Source organism: Gymnogyps californianus, chromosome 4 (assembly GCF_018139145.2).
Source record: "Gymnogyps californianus isolate 813 chromosome 4, ASM1813914v2, whole genome shotgun sequence".
In the NCBI taxonomy this organism is placed as follows: domain Eukaryota; kingdom Metazoa; phylum Chordata; class Aves; order Accipitriformes; family Cathartidae; genus Gymnogyps; species Gymnogyps californianus.
The window spans coordinates 83,487,258-83,506,307 of NC_059474.1; the positions used below are offsets into that span (position 1 = coordinate 83,487,258).

The following is a 19,050-nucleotide window of genomic DNA, read 5'->3' on the forward strand; positions in this document are numbered from 1 at the left end:
TGTAGTGACAACCGTTACTTGAAAACTAACTAGTTCCAAAAAGCCGCTCAGTTAATTGGCCCGTGTCCTGCTGATGAACTTTGCACAATGGAACCCTTGTACTGTACGCCTTTCGAAGCTGGCCTGAGAAATCACCTTAGATCTCAGTTTTCGTTACTGATTGACTGCAACTCCCGTCTTGATAAAGTTCGTGAAATTGTGGTGATGCCTGGCAACTTTCTGGAGCAGAACTTAGCATGCCATACAGGAGGCAAGGGAATTAATCCATCACGTTACGACAACGGGAGCTGGAAAGGGAACAGATTTTCTTGCCTTGACAGCAGAGTGATGGGCTTCCATTATCTCGGTATCCCATCTGGGAGCTTGACAGTTAATGAGGCCGTATAGTGAGGTATGAGTCTGCTGGAGAAAGAGGCTATTCCAGTTTTTATTTATTTGTGTGTGTAAGAGCTGCGACGGGCTGAAGTCAGTTTATAACAGTTGCTTGGAGCAGGACTGGGACCTAGGCTCTTTCATCGATCACTGTTTTTGCAAAGATAAAGGCGAGGATTGTGTGCCCGTGTTTTAAAGGAAGAAAGGCTTTGAACAAACTTCTGTGTACCTTCGATAACTTTCCTGCCTGCCTACATCCTTAATTTTCAGTTCTTACGTCCTATGGTCTGGGATATCCCTTTGGGCAGTTGGGGTCAGCTGTCCCGGCTGTGTCCCCTCCCAGCTCCTTGTGCACCCCCAGCCTCCTCGCTGGTGGGCTGGGGTGAGGAGCAGGAAAGGCCTTGACGCTGTGCGAGCGCTGCTCAGCAATAATGACAACATCCCTGTATTATCAACACTGTTTTCAGCAGAAATCCAAAACATAGCCCCATACTAGCTGCTGTGAACAAAATTAACTCTACCCCAGCCAAAACCAGCACACCTCCAAGCACAGGCACTTCTTTGAGGTGCCTGTTATCGAGCCCGGTCTCCTGAGCTTCTTTTTCAGTCCCTGCGGAGAGCTGGAATTGCAGAGTCAGTTCACGTTCCAGGTGGGCTTGTTGCCTCCGGGACAATTGCCTCGCTAGCTGCAGAAGCAGCCCTGCTGACGTAAACAACTCTGTGAAGAGGCTTAAGCTAGGGCAGATGCGTTTATGCTTTCATACATCTGTGCCGTGGCAGCACCTGGGTGAGGTGGGTGCTTCTGTCACAGCAGGGCGGAGAGGTGTTAAAATTGCTTGGGATCTAGCCGAGGGCATGGTGGTGGAGCGTACTGGAGAGCAGTTGGACATGGTTAGGTTTTGCCTGAAGATCTGTCAGAGAATCCTCCCGGAGGATGCTCTCCCTGAAGTTTGCAAGGGCCTGTTTGGTCCTGCCCTGCAGAGAAACCGGGAAAGACGCCGGCGTTCAAAGGTGAGCCAACGATGGAGGTGGTGGCAATTGGATTAGCCTCCTCCAGGGACAGAGGAACAGTAAGCGATCAAGAGGAGCGAGAGAAGACAAGAACCTTCAGCTTTCCCGTGACTGTGAAATCTCTGTATAACGAGGAGCCGGGCTTTGCTTCGCTACACAGATGCTGAACCTGGTTAGATGTCCCGTTCAGCTCAGTGGCTTTCTCGCAGGTTGCAAAGATGAGTTAGAAGACAGACAGCACTGAGGATAAGGGACAGTATTTGCAGTGGTCCCAAGACGCACTGACACAAGTACAGCCAGTAGTAATAACAAGAGATATGGTTTTATTTAAATCTTTGCTAGCGCTCAGATTTACCTGTATTAAGCGTTGTGAGGTCAGTTCCTCTACCCTTAGGGAAGAGATGGTTTTATGCTTACTTTGGATTTACATTGATCTTGCTTTTTTTTTTGTTTTTCTCATACTCTTTGCCTTCTTAATACGCTTTTTAGTCTTCTTACTAGGTAACCATTAAGCTCTTTCACAAAGAAAATGAACTTAGGATCCCTCTTGGAAAAGGCTGGAGTCAGGAAAGGACAGAGGACGCTCGGGCTCTTTCCAAAGGACCAGCCGAAAAAGTGCCGCCCGTTCCCCTCGCTGCCAGGGCAACGAGCCATCAGCTAGCGGCGAAGGGGAAGAGGCTTGCCGCCGGAAAGGCAAGGAAGGAGCCGAGACACGCAGGCGATGCTCACGGGTGGGGGTTTTCCACAAGGTTCTCCGTTGGCCTTGCTCTCTGCATATGACCGGCCCTGGCACTAGTAATTTTATGACAGCATTTGTATCTATGTATCTATATATTTAATATATGACTTTCGTCTGGATCTGCTCCCTGCCCTCCCTGACAGGACGGCTGCACGAGGGCTGGGGCAAGCGCTGCTTGGAGCTGGGGCCGGAGGTGCAAACCCAGTGCTCTGCAGCCAACCTGCGGCAGTATTTAAGAGCTATGTGGTTGGCTTGTTCTTTGATATTTTTAAGATCATTGCACTCACTTTTACCGTTGTCCTCTGAAAACAATTTCAGCGTACTGCTATTCACTAAAAAAACCCAAACAAACCTTGCCAGAGCTTAAATGTCTGTTTCTTTATTCTCTCTTTCCCCTCTGACATGAAGTGTTTACGGGCGTGTGATAAGCGGTTAGATTAGCAGCTTTAGCAAAGGAGAGATTGCTTCATGGAAAATGGTGGAGTTGGAGCGTCTTTCTTGGCTGTGTGTAATTCTTTTCTTTATATTTGAGACTGGATGAAATCATTTTGCCATCAGAATAAGACTGCGTGAAATCATAAAACGATGCGGAAACCAGAAAGTAATGAAGTCTTGGGTTACTTGTAAGGTTGGGATGTCTGCTAAATTAAAAATGTCGTGTTACTCTTTTTTCCCCCCTTTAATTTACGGAAAGCAAATGATTGTAAAGCCGAAACAACGAGAGGAAGGGCCAATTACCGAAATGTGGAGTTCGCAGAAAATCTTTAACTGCGTATTACTCATCACAAAATTTGCATCAATAATATTGATTCGGGTCTCCTGTGCCTGCGGTAGACAAAACACAGTGTGTCCCCCCCACCTCGGCTGCATATAGCGGCCGCTCTTGGGAGGCTGGTTGTCACGCCCGGTGGTCTGTGGCAAGGGAAATTAATGAGACGGTGGTTTATTGTTGATTTTGATAGTGCGGAGTCGGTTACAGTCAGTGGCAACACAGCGTGTGGACGCCAAAGCTTTGCCCAAGTGGCAAAGTGTTGGCCTGCGTAGAACAGATTGCGGAGAGCATCCGCAGGCAGCAGCCAGCCAGAATTTCTGGTTGAGCAAAAGTACGTGTGTTTTCTCCGAGAGACGCTCAGCTCTGATTTACTCTTACGTTGTTATTTCGGGGCATTGGGATCTGCTGACGATCGCCGAAGTGTTGCAAAGCTTTTTGGCTGTCCGGTTCCCAGCTGAGCTCGCGGGATAAAAAGCCAATAACAGGGTATTTAATGATGTCTACAAGAGGCGAAGGTTTGTGGGGGAAGAAGTGAAGGGGGGCAGAGGGGGGAGAAAGCTTTTATTCCTGCTTTCACTGCCACGCTCGATAAACGTGCTGTCTTGCAGGAGGTGTAACAACTGAAAAACGAAAAGGGGCTCTCCGAAGGAAGTCTTCCCTTTCCACCTCCAGCCTGTGTGGGAAGCTTGCCCCGTAGCTAAACGAAAGCCTTTTGATTTGTTCCTCCTGCCACTCTCGTATCTGTCAGCAGTGCTGAGCACCCAAACAGCTATGCGTGGTTAAGAGCGTGTTATTGATGAATATTGGAGTCGGGTAGTTTGCACGAACCGGCTCCGCTCTGCCATGGGAGTGGCGGCTTGCTTCGTTGTCCTGTGTTACGCTGAGATTGCCGAAGAGGCTGGTTCAGCATCCTGAGTGTCTTGCAGAAGGCGCCAAGGCCCTGACTCAAACCGCTCTGATGATAAATAGCTTCAATAAAGGCCACCGAATTTTGATTTTGCTGTTTTATCATGTTTTTGCTTTGGGCTTGTTTGACGTTTTGGCAGTTGATAAGGATAATCGGGGAAGAGGAGGTGTGTTCCCTTTCATTGTATTTGCGTTGGCAGAACGCTGCTTCTGAGGTAGCAGTGCGGAGAAGTGATTTGCCTTCATTTGTCTTATTTTATGAGGTGTTGGCTGCAGTTAATGTCCTGGTCATTTGCAGCTAGATAGAGAAGCAGAGGCAGCGACGCTTTTGGACAATTTATTTTTCTTTTCTTTTTTCCAATTAATAAATCGGCGTCTAGGCTTCCTGCACTCTCCTGGGCTCTGAGCTCTCTATTGCCAGCTACATCAGTGGTACCGGAGCAGTGTCTGAAAGACCAGGACTTCTCACGGGAGGAGAATTCCTCCAGCTCTTGAAGGTTGAGCTGTTTGCTCAAGTTTTTCTCTAACACCATGTTGAATAACACCAAACTGAAAGACCTAATGAAGGTTTCTTGAGCTGTCAAAAAAGGCAACCTTGTGGTTTACCCTAATCTGGTCCACAGCAGCGATGGGTCTAGAAAAAGCAGATGCTTCTGGTGGGCTATCCGGCAAACCTGGGGCAGGTGAGGGGGACGTACACGTGCATGTATACGTAGATACACGTTCAACCAGATACGGTTCGAAAAGATCTAACGCTTCTGCTGGTTTAGGTGCATCTTCGCCAAGTTATACATCTTCTATATATTTAACGCAAATAAGCTTTTCTGGTATATTTATGTCTCTCGGCCACTTCCTAATTTGGATCGCTCTTGTCTGAAGTCCTCCCGGCTTGCAAGTAGCCTTTTGTCAAAGAGGGTGCCCAGAACAGGGGGATGGATGGTCAACCTACCTGGGTGACCTGCGCTGACGAGAAGCGATCCTTTTGCTGGTATGAGCTGTGTACGCCAAGAGATCGGGGGGGTTTTCCACACAGCCGACTGATGTGGCGACGCTGGCGAGACTTCTACGTGTGCGTTATGCCTACATCTAGAAGGTTGGCTTTGTGCTCCTGGTCGCCCGGCTCTTCACCAGATAGCAACGGCTGCTTGCCCGGCGCTGCCTGGGCGTTTCGCTAGTGTTGTTTTTCCATTCTCTCTTTATTTTCGGTGCACATCAAGACAGGATTTTCCGCGCGGTTTCCAGCTTTCTAGCCAGTTTCAAGCTACGCTGCCGCGCACCGGCCTGTAGTCGCAGTGTCCGAGTCACAAGTGCTTCAGGAGAATGTTTATAAAAGCGTCCCCGCAATGATTAATCTGTGGAAATATTAGTGGCCTTGCTTAGACTTAGCATTGCTTAAGCCGTGTTTGGGCTGAGCTCTCCTTTGGCAACGCACCTTGGAGTTTCACTCTGCCTGTGCCGTGCCAGACGTCTCAAACCGCACCGTGCCTGCAGCCGCATCCCTTCTCCCTTTGAGCACCTCTCGGGGAGGACAAGGTTTTAATCCTCTTCGCAATGCCCAGGGGACAGCTGGTCATTTATGGTGTTAGAGCCGGGAGTGTAAGGTAGCTCCTGATTCATGTAGTCTTAATAATTTGAAAATATTTCAAATTATTTTTTCAGCTTTATCTGTGAACGAAAGCGATTGAGAAGAGTCCAGTACAGCGTTTATCAGCCCCTTTGTTGGCCGTAGTGCAAGCGGACCGTAGGAAGCTGGGGAAGTTCCCACTTCTGTCCCTCCTCCCGTGAGAAATCCTTTGGTCATGCTCTGTTAAAATGTCCTTGGCAGCTCCGAATGGCTGAATCACTAGGACTTCTTTACTGCTCAAGATGTAAAACAAAGGGGACATTTAAAGAAAGCCCGTTTTATCAGGGACCTGTTATTACTGAGCTGATGCAATAGCGTGTAGAAAATGAATATATGTTGATACAAGGGGAGTTTACTGACCCGGCGTTATCTCCACTTTCGAAAGGCTTCTATATGGGACAAAAACCGGCTCTGAATGAATATGGTCAGTCAGAGAGAGGCACAAAACCCTTCTTATTTGTTGTGGTGTGTGCACTGTTTATTCAAACCAGTGTTTCCATATCAACAGGGAATCCGTGCCAAAGCCAGCTCTCAAGTTAAAAAAGAAGTTGGCCTCTTTGAGAGAAACCCTCCTGCCTTTCCTGGGGGACTGATGGACGGGAAGGGTGCTGATGGGATCCCACTGTTTGGAATGAAGTCCCGTGATTAATGGTGGGAGCGATTCGCTGCTTTCCCTGTTTGAACGTCTCCTCATCTCCGCAGTCACCAGCAGACATTCCTAATTTTGGGGTCTGTCAGCCTGGATGACCTACTTTCACTCCAGGGAGCTCAAATGACGATGACTGTCTTCCAGCGCAGATCACTGCCACCTTTCTGAAGGAAAGGAAAAGTTTCCAGGAAGTTTAGTTAACTGGAATTTCATTTCCTTTGGCCTTTTTTCTTGATGCAGAGACAGTTTTGCTTGCATCGTTTCTCCCCGCAGTGTCTCAGCAGCGCACCTCTAAAGCATTCCTGGGTAATGGAGTTCTGTGCATAGGCAAAACACAGAGCGTTGAAGGTATCCCTTGAGGTGAGCATTCCTGGGATGATTTAGGGGAAGGTAGTCTTAAACGTATACGTGAACAGATACAGAAAAACAGAGAGACAGAGGCAGATTCAAATTCCTGGGGGAGTTAAACTTCCTGAAGTACAAAAGCTCTGTGTGCCTGCGCTCGAGTGCGGGAACCCCATGGCGAAATACGACGCTGCGAGGTGGTGAGCGCACGTAGCCCTGCGCAGAGTAAACAGAAGGTAGAGTGAATTTTTAAATGGCCTCTGTTAGATAATGCAGCCCTCACCTTTTCTTCCCTCCCCGTACCTGCGGAGGGGTTTCTTCCCCCCGAGGCAGGCTGGAAGATCCCCCCCCGTGTTGCGCTTGGCTTTGCTGTAACAGGAATTTGGGGAACTGGATCCCTTTTCCCCGTGATCAGAGACTGTTAAGCCTTCCTTTAGTTACACAAAGCACCACGTATGCGGTTAGGCTTGCGATGGTAATCTGTACGATCAGCGTTTATCTCGAGTGCTCAGGTTTTGCCGTGCTTTGAGGGGGTGGGAAGAGCTGCATTTAGCGGGTTTGAGTTTTGCGGCACCGCGAGCTAAGCGGGAGCTGGGGCCTGCAGCCAAATCGTACCCTAACCTTCACGTGGATTCCTCCCCTCCTTGTCGTCCCCACATCAAGCACCGGCTATTTTTAATAGTGCAGTGCTGGAGGTTGTTGAATGTGGCGAACTTAGAAATGGTATGTGGTAGAGCGAAAAAGAGCAGGTTGGAATGGACTCTCTGCTGGAGACGCTAAATCTACATCTTCAGCCTGCAAAAGTGTGGCTCGGGGAAGAGGAGGGAGATTTGTAAAATGATGAAGGGCATAAAGAAGAAGAAAAGGGCTGGAATATTTTCCCCAAAGCATGGGATAGCCCCAGCAGCTTTGCTTTCCCAGAGCGGGACTGCCAAAAGCTGCCTTCCTGGGCTTTTAAGCAAAAGCCTGGGAACTGTATTTTTTATATTTGCCAGATAGATAACCACCTCAATTTCTGATGCCGGTAGCGTTTGCTTTGGTTGCTCAGTTCCACTGAGGATAGCAACTAAATGCTGCGAACGGGAAGGGGAATTCAAGCTTGCACTTCAGATCCTGCATGGCTGGAGGAAGGCGGGTTGTGAAGTTAGTATCTGTTGATAGCTTCCTTGGTGAAGTCAGCGGATGGCCCTTTCATTCTGATTTTGTTTTATTGTTATTGTAAGGATGGGGCAGGGATTCTTAGTTATCTACTGTCTCTATGTCATGGCATTAGACCTGAATAGCATTTTTCTTTTATTTTCCCTTTTGCTGTAAGCATGTGGGGGCTTCCCGGCTGCAAACTCGGCAGGCGCTATCGGGTGAGGACAGCGGCGATAGCCCCTCAAGGCAGCCGCTCTGCCTGTGGCAGAAAAGCTCAAACGAGTCATGGCCTCACACTTTGCTAACAGGTTTTCTTTTGTCCCAGCCCTCCTTTCACTTAGGGCTGATTTTTCAAACGCGACCGTGACACATGAGGGCACAGATTCTTCCAAAGATCAGTGCCTACGTGTTCCTTGCAGGCTGTTCTGCAAAGACCGTTACAGTAATGTGACTAGCTAAAGGGCTTCCCTAGTTATAATTCTAGTGCTGTATCATGGGGTTTTCGGTTCGCTTTGTGCTTCTGATGCTTCAGCTAATGACTCATGTAACGGAGTTTCCACTTGCCTTGGGTATTCTCTTGCCTTGGACGAGCCTGCAAACGCCTTTGCAGAGCGTGCCGGGGGTCACAGGCAGGAGCCGTGCGTTTGCTCAGCCAAGCGCTCCTTTTCATCTTCTCTTGCCCTGGGTTGTTGGGCGGCTATGCTCTTGCTTGTGCGAGGTGCTCCCAAAAGAAAGGAAGAAGCTTTCCATCCTTTACAAAATATTTGATGTTGAACGATTTAGGAAAATCAGTCTGACTTGGTCCCTTAAATTGTTTTTTTTTTTTTTTAATACCTTACCAGGAGGTCTAGGGGAGCATCACTAACCTGGGCGCTCTCTTGGCCCTGGTGACTGCAGTTGCTCCTTCCCGCTTCCCGGGCCTGCGAGCTGGCCTCTTGCCTTTCCTTTACACCTGCATTTCAGGCTGGAAACTGGGAGCTGCTCCGGTTGGGAGCTGCCTCACCGGCTGTGCCGCAGCCTCCTCTGCAGGGGAGGCAGCAGCCGTGCGAGGGCAAGGCAGGCAGGCCTGCAAGCCCAGCAGCGTGCCTGAGGGCAAAGGAACAGATGCAATAAAAGCCGTGTGTACTCAGGAATGGCTTTCATTCCCCGTAAATCTTAAGTGGTGCTGATGATAACGGCGTGTTAAAATACATTTTAGGGGAAACGGTGATTTGCAGGTTGCCGTGCCTTTTTGCAAGGGCAGCGTTGGAGATCTGTGCCTTTAACGTAACATTAGTGGTTGGGTTGGAGCGATGCTCGATTTAGCAGGGTGCAGGGCAAGTGAATATAGTGCTTCCAGCCGCGTGGCCTCCCTCTCTCCCTCCCTCCTCCCCTGCTCTCGGGTGCTGCTGAAGACTCGAACCTTTCCGAAGCTTTTTCGGGGAATGGTTCCAAATGGATTGTAAGTGCTGACTGCACCCTTCCCATCGCCTATCCGATAAATGATTTAAGAAAGCGGCGAGTGGTGCTGCAAAACTTGTTTGGAGAAAAAAAAAAAACCAAACCAAAAAACCACAAACACTCTAATGATAGCTCTTCAAAATTAGTCATGCTGTTTTGACTTGAGAGCCTGCTTGTCGGTTCTGGTTCAGAAAGGCACCTGGGTTTGGGCCAACACCGTGCTCGTTCAGCAACACGCGCCAGCGCACGACCAACCTGTTCGGCAAAGCTGAACGTTTATTGTGGATTTGCCACCTTCCCGTTATTTTTTTTTATCTCCGGTTTCCTCCAAAACACCGTTCATGGAAGAACTGGTAGCACTTCTCCAGGCTTCCCCCACAGAGCTCCTTGATGCTCATTTAATATTTCCTCTGGTGGTAATCCTGACTGAAGGATGCAGGAGCAGGATTGTTCCAGCAGTTTTCTTCCTGCCAAATCAATAAGTCGTGCCTTTTCATGAGACTTTTTCCATTTTTCTACTTCCTTGAGTCGCCTGGCAAAGCTTTTTACGGATTTGTAGCCCGATTGAGCGTTACCCGCCGCCCCGGCTGGTGTTTCTGGCAGTACATCCTCCCTCGCCATTCAGCCAGGTGAACCCAGAGCATCTCCAAAGATCACCCGGGGCCGGGCTGGGCTGGGGAACCAACTAAGGGCAGGATTTTTCAAAAGCCTTCAACTTCGAATTTCATTCTGCCGCTGCCGAGGTTAAAAACAAAGCCGCCTCGGATCTGAGGACACTCGGAAATCTCTCCCTGGGCTCCAAGGACGCAGCCCGAGTGCGAAGCCAGACAGAGGGGTGCATATAAGATGGGGGGTAGCTGTGCCCCCCCCCTACCCAGCGTGGCCAAAGCTGCAGGAGCTTTGCTGGTGCTACGGGGAAGGCTGGGGGGGTAAGAGCAGCGCTGCTCCGATCGCCCTGCCCTGCAGCAGGCCTGCTTGAGCTAATTCACTAACCTAGCAGAAAGGCAATCCTGTGCCAGGCTAAAGAGATTTCAAGTGCCGGGAAGATACCAGAAAAGAGCCGGGAGAGGCTGATTTTTAAAACTCAGCTGCCGCTGCTGCAGTGTTTTCCCATTATCAAATCAGCAGCAATTGATGACATTTCTCCATAGTTGGACTTCGTTAATGTTTTGTCAGCTAGAGGATGCAGGTTGCAGAGCCCTGCGAGCCTGCTCACGTCCGCTGCAGTACAATTACGGTACGTAGGTGCAGAGATGAGAAGAATAACCTTCAGGCTGCAAGGAGCTCATTTTAGCGTGAAGTTATAGCTGCACTTTGGGAGAAGAATTATAAATGAGAGTAACCCTGGCAGCTGGCTGATGAGGATGATGCTGGTCAGTAGATTTCTTCTGGCACTCTGTGATGAGCACAGAATTGGACCTCGGATACCGTTTGGATGCCTCAGGAAGGATTGCTGGAAGTGAATAAATACAGCTTTATAGGTCGTCTTCTAAGCTCGCTGTCCCGCAGTTTTGAGCCCCACTGCTCAGTAACATGACAGATGCTTTGCTTCATTTCTAGAAGCGCCGCTTATATCGTGACCAAAGTCCCAATGCTGCTTTCCTCGCTGGTGGATTCACCTTATGTCGGCTCCTGCGGTGCCGCTCCCAGACTTGAGGCTTTCCCGTCGCTTGTGCAGCGAGCAGGCAGCCCTCAGAAAGACCCAAGGTGTAGGGAGCAGAATGTCTTGCTCCGTGTGGGCTCCCTTTTCAAGTCAGAGAACGGCTCCATGCGTATCCCGCTGCAGGTAGCTGTCTCTAGATCAAAGGCACAGAGCTAATTTCTACTCCGCAGCGACAGGCTGCCTTAGGTGACGCTATGTTGACTGCAACGCTTTGCAGTCCAGGTGTAATGGTGTTGGAGGAGGCAGCAGAGGCCATGCACACACCAAGTTTAGAGCCACAGTTAACAGTGGGCTTGCCATGAAGGAAGAGTTCCACTCCGGTTATGATGAAAAATAGGTGTATTCCCATGTGCTGTTCTTATCAGGCAGCAAAAATTGATGGGAAATTCTACTAAATACTTAATTTTTTTAATATGATACAATATAGTTGTCCTGGTTTCAGCTGGGGTAGAGTTAATTTTCTTCTTAGTAGCTGCTACAGGGCTGTGTTTTGGATTTAGTGTGAGAATGATGTTGATAACACGCTGATGGTTTAGTTGTTGCTAAGTAGCGCTTATCTTAAGCCAAGGACTTTTCAGTTTCCCATGCTCTGCCAGCAAGGAGGTGTGCAAGAAGCTGGGAGGGAGCATGGCCGGGGCAGCTGACCCCAACTAGCCAGAGGGATATTCCATGCCATGGAACATCATGCCCAGTATATAAACTGGGGGGGAGTTGGCCGGGAGGGGCGGATCGCTGCTCAGGCATCAGTCAGCGAGTGGTGAGCAATTGCATTGTGCATCACTTGTCTTTTCTTGGGTGTTATTTCTTTTTTTTTTTTTTGTTACATTCCTTTTCATTACAATTATTATATTATTTCATTGTCATTATTGCTGGTATTATATTTTACTTTAGTTATTAAACCGTTCTTATCTCAACCCACAAATTTTACCTTTTTTTCCCCGATTCTCCTCCCCATCCCACTGGGAGCCGGGGGGGAGTGAGGGAGCGGCTGCATGGATGCTGAGCTGCTGGCTGGGGTTAAACCACGACAATAGTCAATAACGACATTGTTTTGCTTTGAGATACAACTTTTTTTAAATTTTTTTAATAAAAAATCAAGTTGTGTTGGTTTTCAAATAGGCTAAAATCTAGACCTTCAGTATGAGAAGGCTCGAAGACGAGCGGTGCAATTGCCCTGGTGTAGGCTTACGGTGGCTTCACCAGCTCCTTTTGTCGTGTTTCTGGCCCAGCTGTGGTCACCGTTAATGAAGAAAAAGGCAAAGAAGTGAGAAGAGAGTGAAAGAACGCTAGAAAAAGCACACACACCCCCCCCAAAAGCTCAGATAACAGCTCAGGCTCACGTTACTGGGGAGAAAGGAGCGGTCAAAGATCGTAAGAGTACAAAGAAAGAATAAGGCTAGAAGGGCATCACGGGAAGGACATGTTGAAATAACCTGGGTGAGTAAGAAAATCAGATGACTAGAGTGATCAGAAAGAACTTTTGGTGTCTTAGTTGACTTTCTTTTGCTACAAAATACTTGCTGAAATGCGCGAGTTCTTCGTATACTGTCGTCTCTATTTACCTGGGTGCGCTTCAGAAGGATCTGTCCTTTTCCAACAATGATTTTGATCTTAGGTTCTCCTTCACCATCCTTGAAAAAGGGTAACCTGAGCCTTCGGGGTTCAGAGCAAGCCTGCCAGCTGGTTTGGCTCCTGTTCCCAGGAGGTCTCTCTACCTCTTCAACGGAAGAGTTAAGACATCTTTATGCTTTTATCCTTGCGCCACACGCAGCTCGGCAGCACGCGGACAGGACACCGCGTTGTATCTTAGCCCAAAAGTTAAGGAGGGAAAAAAAACCCCAAAACCTTGTTTCAAAGCATTAGCAAGTTTCTAAGTGTTTGCTCTTTCTTTACTTCTGAACGCGACTCTTTCAGGAGAATCAGAGGACAGACTGGTCATGAGAGAAAAGCTTCCCGTGAGTGTGGCGAAGGTTGTTTTGGCGAATCTTGCTTCGGTGGCCTGGCAGAGGGGGTGATTTCGTGTCGCTTAGAGGTGCTTGGGGGAAAAACCCCAATGTGCTGCCTAGAAAAGGGGGGCTGAGGAGCATCCTCCTCCTCTGCCGCTGGGCATCTCGCCTTTCTTCGCCTCCTGACAGCAGCTTTGCCCCGACTCGGGTGCATGTCCGAAGCAGTGGGTCCTGTACCCATTTAAGGAGGATGCTTAAGTGGTTTCTTAACAAATCTGCGACAATCTGCGGCTCAGCAAAGTCTTGTTACAGAGAAGCTCTCCATTAACGAGCGCCAGATTTCCTTGACAGGTTTTGCTGAGTGTGTCCCTAAAACTCGTGCATCCGAGCGTTTTGTCATTTGCTCGTTCTCCCAAGGGCTACGTTACCGAGTGGCGAACAACTGGCAGCAGCAGTTTGAAGTTACAGAGATTCGGTTGGGGATTTACCAGGCACCTTATTTTTTCTTGTGCATTCAAGGTGTTCTAGTTCATAAATATAAAAACCATCAGTCAGTGTGTGCCTGGGGGCTTCTGAGAGCTTCTGGAGCCAGACTGTGGTGTGAGCTGCTCTGGATTTTAGGTGGCTCTGCTGAAGTGGATTTCTTTGCCACTGGCCCACGCTGATTTTTCAACAGATCGGGCAGAGTGGTATATGTGTATGTACTCCAGATGTTAGCAGTTCATTTACTTCAACTTCCGTGTGAGGTTCTTAAAAATTTGTTTCTGACAGAAAGGTATTGCGGGATAGAGGACAGAGCTGGGGTCAAGTTAGGGGTTGCTGTGGCACGGTAAAACATCGGCTGCAGTAACTTGATTATAAAGCAATGGATGTTTAATTGATGGTGGAAACATGAGAGGTCCTTTAGCTACGCGGTGACTAGCAACCTCGTTAGCTGCCTTTCCGTGGTGGGGTTTAACGTGTATTTCAGTTATGTGGCTGGGAGGGAGGAGGGAGTTTCTGTGTGCTATCGGAGTAAAGGATGGCGAGAGGCAATTACTGCTACCTGCCTGCTTATTGATCCTTATTTAAAAAGCGCCCTTACCCTCAGCTTCCGCACGCATAGTTGTGTTGCTGTGGTACGAATTACGGAAATTCATTAAGGGTGGATACGATTGTACGTCAAAGAAATAGTTGGGTTTGAGATATTGAGAGAGAGATAACATAGGTATATCTGTGCACACACCCCTCTTGCTTGCCTGGGCTAGCAGCGTGCTCGGAGCCGCGTCAGGAGGGGAACAGTTAACACAGAGCCCCCGCTGTGAGCGTCTGGAGGGGGTTCCCTGTGCCCCCAACCTTGTCTGGCTCAGGACCCACGCAGAGGCCCGGTGTGCCGCTCACAACCACCCTCTTCCTCATCTCCCCCCGATCCCACCTTGGCTTCTCCGTCCAGATCTTTGGGAGGTGAGGGATGTCGTAGCCATCCAGCCTCATTCTGTAGAAGGATCGCCCAAGGGGGTTTCTCCTGGACAGAAGGTCTCTAACGATGGGACGTGTTCCTCTGTCCCCCTCCGGCCGTGCCCTGCTCTGTGCTGGGCGGGAGGGCTGAGGGCTCGGGCAGTGATGGTGGGAAGCAGTAACGAGCCAGTCTCTCACCCAGACTGTTCTTGAAACCATTAGCGTGGTTTCAAAACCAGCACACTTGCAGCTTTTGCCCAGTGACTCCTCAGGTTCCTATTGCCTGTGCAGGCCAGCACAACGGCTTCGGACAACCTCAAGCAAGTTTTAGATGAAGGGAGAAGCCACAGGCTAGGAAACGTGCTCCTAAAAGCCTGCGCTAAGCTTAGCCTTTCCCTTGGCGCTTGAAAAGACACGTACGCAGCGAAATGCAGGTGCCCAGCTCCTGGCGTCCATCGTTCAGGGTTAGTTTTCCTCAGGCCAGTTGTTTCTGTAGCAGCGACCGTGGAATGTGGAGTTGCACTTTCCCTCGTCAAAAGTGCCTGCCCTTCCCCGTCGTGCAGATGGCCAGGCAGCGAGGTGGTGCAGTGCTTCCTCCTGAAACCCTGCCCAGATCTACTCATCTTCCTCAGTGCTGCACACCTTTTTCTCCCCCAAATAATACCATCCCAGGTCTGTAAACAGAAACAGCAGCTCCAAGAGACATAATCTGCTCGGCATCGTCTTGGCTCCGAGCACCGATACCAGCGTTGTTCTTCTGGGGCTGATCTTCTCAGCAGTTGTATCTCCGTAGACTCTGTGGGGATGTTACGTATTGGCCAAAGATATATTCTGACCAAGGAGGAAATGTGGGTGACAACTGGGTAAACTTTATTGCACGTTCCTGTCTGCATGCCTAACGAGATTTAATTTCCTTTTCCTTCCTCTTTCACTGACGCAGCTGAAGAATAAATTCATGAAGAAACTGCCCCGTGATGCCGAGGCCTCCAACGTGCTGGTTGGGGAGGTAGACTTCCTGGAGAGTCCGTTCATCGCCTTCGTCCGGCTGCAGCAGGCAGTCATGTTGGGTGCTCTGACTGAAGTCCCCGTACCTACCCGGTAAGAGAATTCAGCCCCCAGGCAGGGGACGAGAATTGGAAACTGCATTTCCACCTTTTAAAATAAAAACACCAGGCCAGAAGAAGACATTCTCCGTTGCTTTCCATCATGTGACGTGCATAACGGGCGGGATTGTTGGTTTAAAGCAACAAAGCTCACTGTAGCTGCTTAATAGTTTTCAGGTCCTGAATTTGGTTATAAGATATAAGCTGTAAAAGACGCAAACACACTAACTTAACAACTTAGCAGTGAAGGGCATTACCAATGTGAAATTTAACTACTGAGGCTTTTCTCCTGCCCCTTATGGTTCCCCCCCAGCGCACACTGTGCACAGCTCAGATTCCCTCTGCACGTTTTTCCGGTACATATTTTTCCTCTTAAAAACTCACATTAGATGAAGGGTGGAATTCTGGCCCTGCTGGGGCGGGAAAAAAAAAAAGTCAGGTAAGGTGGGGCATACAATTCTATCGGGGTGGTCACAGCGTACGTTGCTTTGTAATGCATAATGGTTCGGAGAAAAATGTCATATAAGTGTTTTATTTGTTGTGACTCATGTTGCAAATTAATCTGAGCGTCACAAATATGAATCTATCTTACGTTCTTCAATATTTGAATTCACTGCTTGAATGTGCATAACTGTCAGTGCCGTGAGCGTATGTATCTACCAGAATAGCAAAGCTAAAGTCCTGTTTGAATTCTTAGCAATATTACCCTTAGTTATACAATTGCATATTGTTTATCGTGTAACATAGTAGAGACGAATTATCAGTATAGATGTCCAGAACATCTGCTGTATGCGAGCGTTACATGGTAGTATATCTTTGCTTCATATATACACAAACACCCCACCGAGGTAAGAACTCTAAAAATGATTAGTAGTAAAAGGTAACGAAGTGCTGTAAGAGCGGAGCACAGCAGAGCTTCGGTGAGAAGGACAAGAGAGGCTGCGGCTGGGCAGCCTGCAGCTGGTTTGCAAAATCCCCTTCCAGCTCCGCGCCGGGCTCTGCCGTGCTTTTGGTATCGGCTTACAAAGGGTTTACTTAGCATTTTGCTTGCGGTGGTGGAGTTCACGTTGCACTTTTCACATCGCTAGTGCAAATACAGATTTTTTACGTGAACGGTTGCAAGGGCTTTCGATACAGAGTGAAAGTTGTGATTTGAATAATGCCTAGAGGGTTTGAGGCTCCATCAAGTAGTATTTTGTGAGAAGAGACGTAGTACCATGACAAAAGCACCTGGCTAGTGCATTACTGATACTGGAATGAATCACAGCCATTGTATGGAAGGAAAGTTATACGGTTGTTATAATCTGTACCTTATTTCCAGGTACAAAACAAAGGAAAAAGATGACTGAGTTTTGCTATTTGTGTAATTGCCTTCTAGTAATGCAGCAGTGTTTGTATTTCTGGGAGTTTCATTAAGTGGCTCCTTACAACAACCACGTCAACAACTGTTTGCACACACTGGGTAGTCTGGTAGGAGTATAGGGAGGTATAAGTGGCTTAGTTTTATAAAAGGTTATTCTTCATTCCTCGGCATTACTGAGCTCTGTATACTTCACTATTTCAGCTTCCAAGTCAAATCCCATTTACTCTTTTTTTTTAAACACATCTCCGACTGCTTTTCAGCAGATGTAAAATTAGGTATTGTTTGTTTTGATAGTGGGAGCCAGGAAGTTAGATCTAGGATTGCTGAACGACCTCATTACTCAATAGCATTAATCAAGACAATACGTCCTTCCATGCCAACAATTTTTCCAGGAAATAGTATTATCCATTTGCTGTCCTCCAAACCAAATGCTAGCCCTAATCAAAGCTGGGAGGCTCATTACATGGCTTCCGTGAGTAATGAAGAGCCATTTGCAGTGGCTGCATCCTGTGAAATTCAATCAAGGAAATCCCATCAGGGCCCAGACGAGCTATCACGGGGCGTCTCCTCGGTCAGCGCCGGCGTGCCCCCCCCCTCCCTCACCCCGCCTCGGGGCTTCTCCTTTTATTTTGTTATATTATCGAGTTCCTGGTAAAATTGTCAAAACCACGCCATCGAAGCTAGGCAGTGCAAAACCACCCGGGGTTTCCAAATAAACGCAAGCGACCGTTTCGGCGCCGTGGGTAGCTGCAGGAGTATGGTGACCCAGGTCTATCGAGTAACCGCAGGGTGACGTGCATCTGTCTGTCTCTTTAGAAAGCAGCGGGTTGTTTTCCTGTGGGGCAGGCAGGGCTTAAACAGCCAGGTTTCGGCACCGGGATGCGGCCGTGCTGGTCTGTAACGCAGAGGGAAGGTGACCTTCGCCTGGCCGTCTATTCCCGCGGTGACATGCGCTTTCCTTTACTTAAAAGAAAATTTTTACTTAAAAAACGAGCAAGATCTGATGAACTCTCCACGAAAAGTTTCTCAGCAGGGTGTTGTCGTACAGCCGTAGTAATAAAAATCGGGGATCTGGAATTGGCATAGAGAGATCCCAGCCTTTCACTGTGTTGTGTTTTCTTTTTACCGATCAGATTGAAAGAACCTTTAAGGACTTTGGTTTTCTCTTGTTGAATTTAATTCCACAGTGCTGTGAACTCCTCATGTTGGCAAGCGCTTAGCTACTGTGCTGGCACCATGGCTTGGGTATGGCTGCTTCTCCTCTGGACAATGCAATAGACGTAGCTTTTTATTTTCATAAAAGAAATGTGCAATCATGTGTCTAGGTCTGCTGCGTTAATGTAATGTTGATGGGGAGAAAAGATGAAGAATGAGCCAGGGAAAGATTTTTTTTGGAGATAAGCTGTACAGACTTGCACAGTCTCATATGTGGTGCTGGGAAATTGCCTGTGCCTACAAGTCTCAAATGAAATGAAGTAACTTGCCCAAAGGTCACTTGGGAAGCATGTGGCAGAACCAGGAGTCAGGTTCTCCTCCCTTGCCTCCTGCCTTAGGCTTTTAACAGCAAAGGCATCTTTTCTTCTTCATAAGTGAGGATGAAACGTGTGTCTTGTTCATTAATTGCAGCATTGAAATGGTTTTCAGGGCTGTGTCCTTTAGCAGCCTTTCCAGCAGAAGGACTCGCTCTGGGAAATCGGAGCTCTGGCAGCAAAGGACTACCTTTGTCTGCGTTCATGTGTTGGACACCACGTGAGGACCCACGTGGTGGGTTCGTTGCCCACGGTACGTTGTGGTACGTTGCCCAAAACTTGAAGGACCACCCGTGTGAAATAGAAGACGGACCAAACGCTTCACCATCTCCTTTCGCTACTGCAGTCTCGAGTTGCACTCCTTTCATCAGCGGTCCAAGCCACAGATTCTGCTGGAAAAGTACATCAAGAGGTCGTTCTTTCGGCCCTCGAGTCCGTCAATATGTATCTCTATTGGGAATGCTGGACGCCTTGCAGGCATCTCACATGGTGTCCAACAATAGAAGGACTGCGTCCCCCCACCCCTCTCAAAAACAGAAACATTTTCTCCAGGACCTTACTGAGTTTCCTTTGCGTAGGTGCCTTTAACCCTTACGGAGCTGCTGCTCTTGCTTGCTCCAGATTTGAGAGAGGGGCGTGGATGAGCAGGCTGAACTTGAATCTTGTTTTAGTTGCTCTTCCTCTTTTTCTTTTTTTTTTTTATTTTGGGGGGCGGGATGGGGGACGGGACACAGCACGACCCTGTCTCCTGCACTGATGGTCAGCTTGCAAAGAGACCATGGTGGAACTGGGTCCTGGGACAGTTTTCACCACGACCCTTACCCCGTATGGGATCTTGATAGTCACAGACATTAGGGATTTCTTGCAGGATGTCCCAAATGGATGGCAAAATATTGGTGCTGCACTGACTTTGGAGCCTGTCTGTGTTGTACTCGCTCCTCACCTCCTAAGTGTGCGCTTCGTGGGATTGCATGGAGATCTCTAGCCAAATTTCTCAGAAGCGCAGCACGT

The 19,050-nt window shown here is 48.5% G+C and overlaps 1 protein-coding gene across 1 annotated transcript in view; it reads left to right on the forward strand.

The window, feature by feature from the left end:
- SLC4A4 (solute carrier family 4 member 4) overlaps positions 1-19,050 on the forward strand; it is a 190,909-nt gene that overhangs the window by 118,285 nt on the left and 53,574 nt on the right. The window contains exon 8 of the mRNA XM_050896615.1: positions 14,985-15,142. Within this exon, the coding sequence (XP_050752572.1) occupies positions 14,985-15,142 (158 nt within the window). The remainder of the gene's footprint in view (positions 1-14,984; positions 15,143-19,050) is intronic.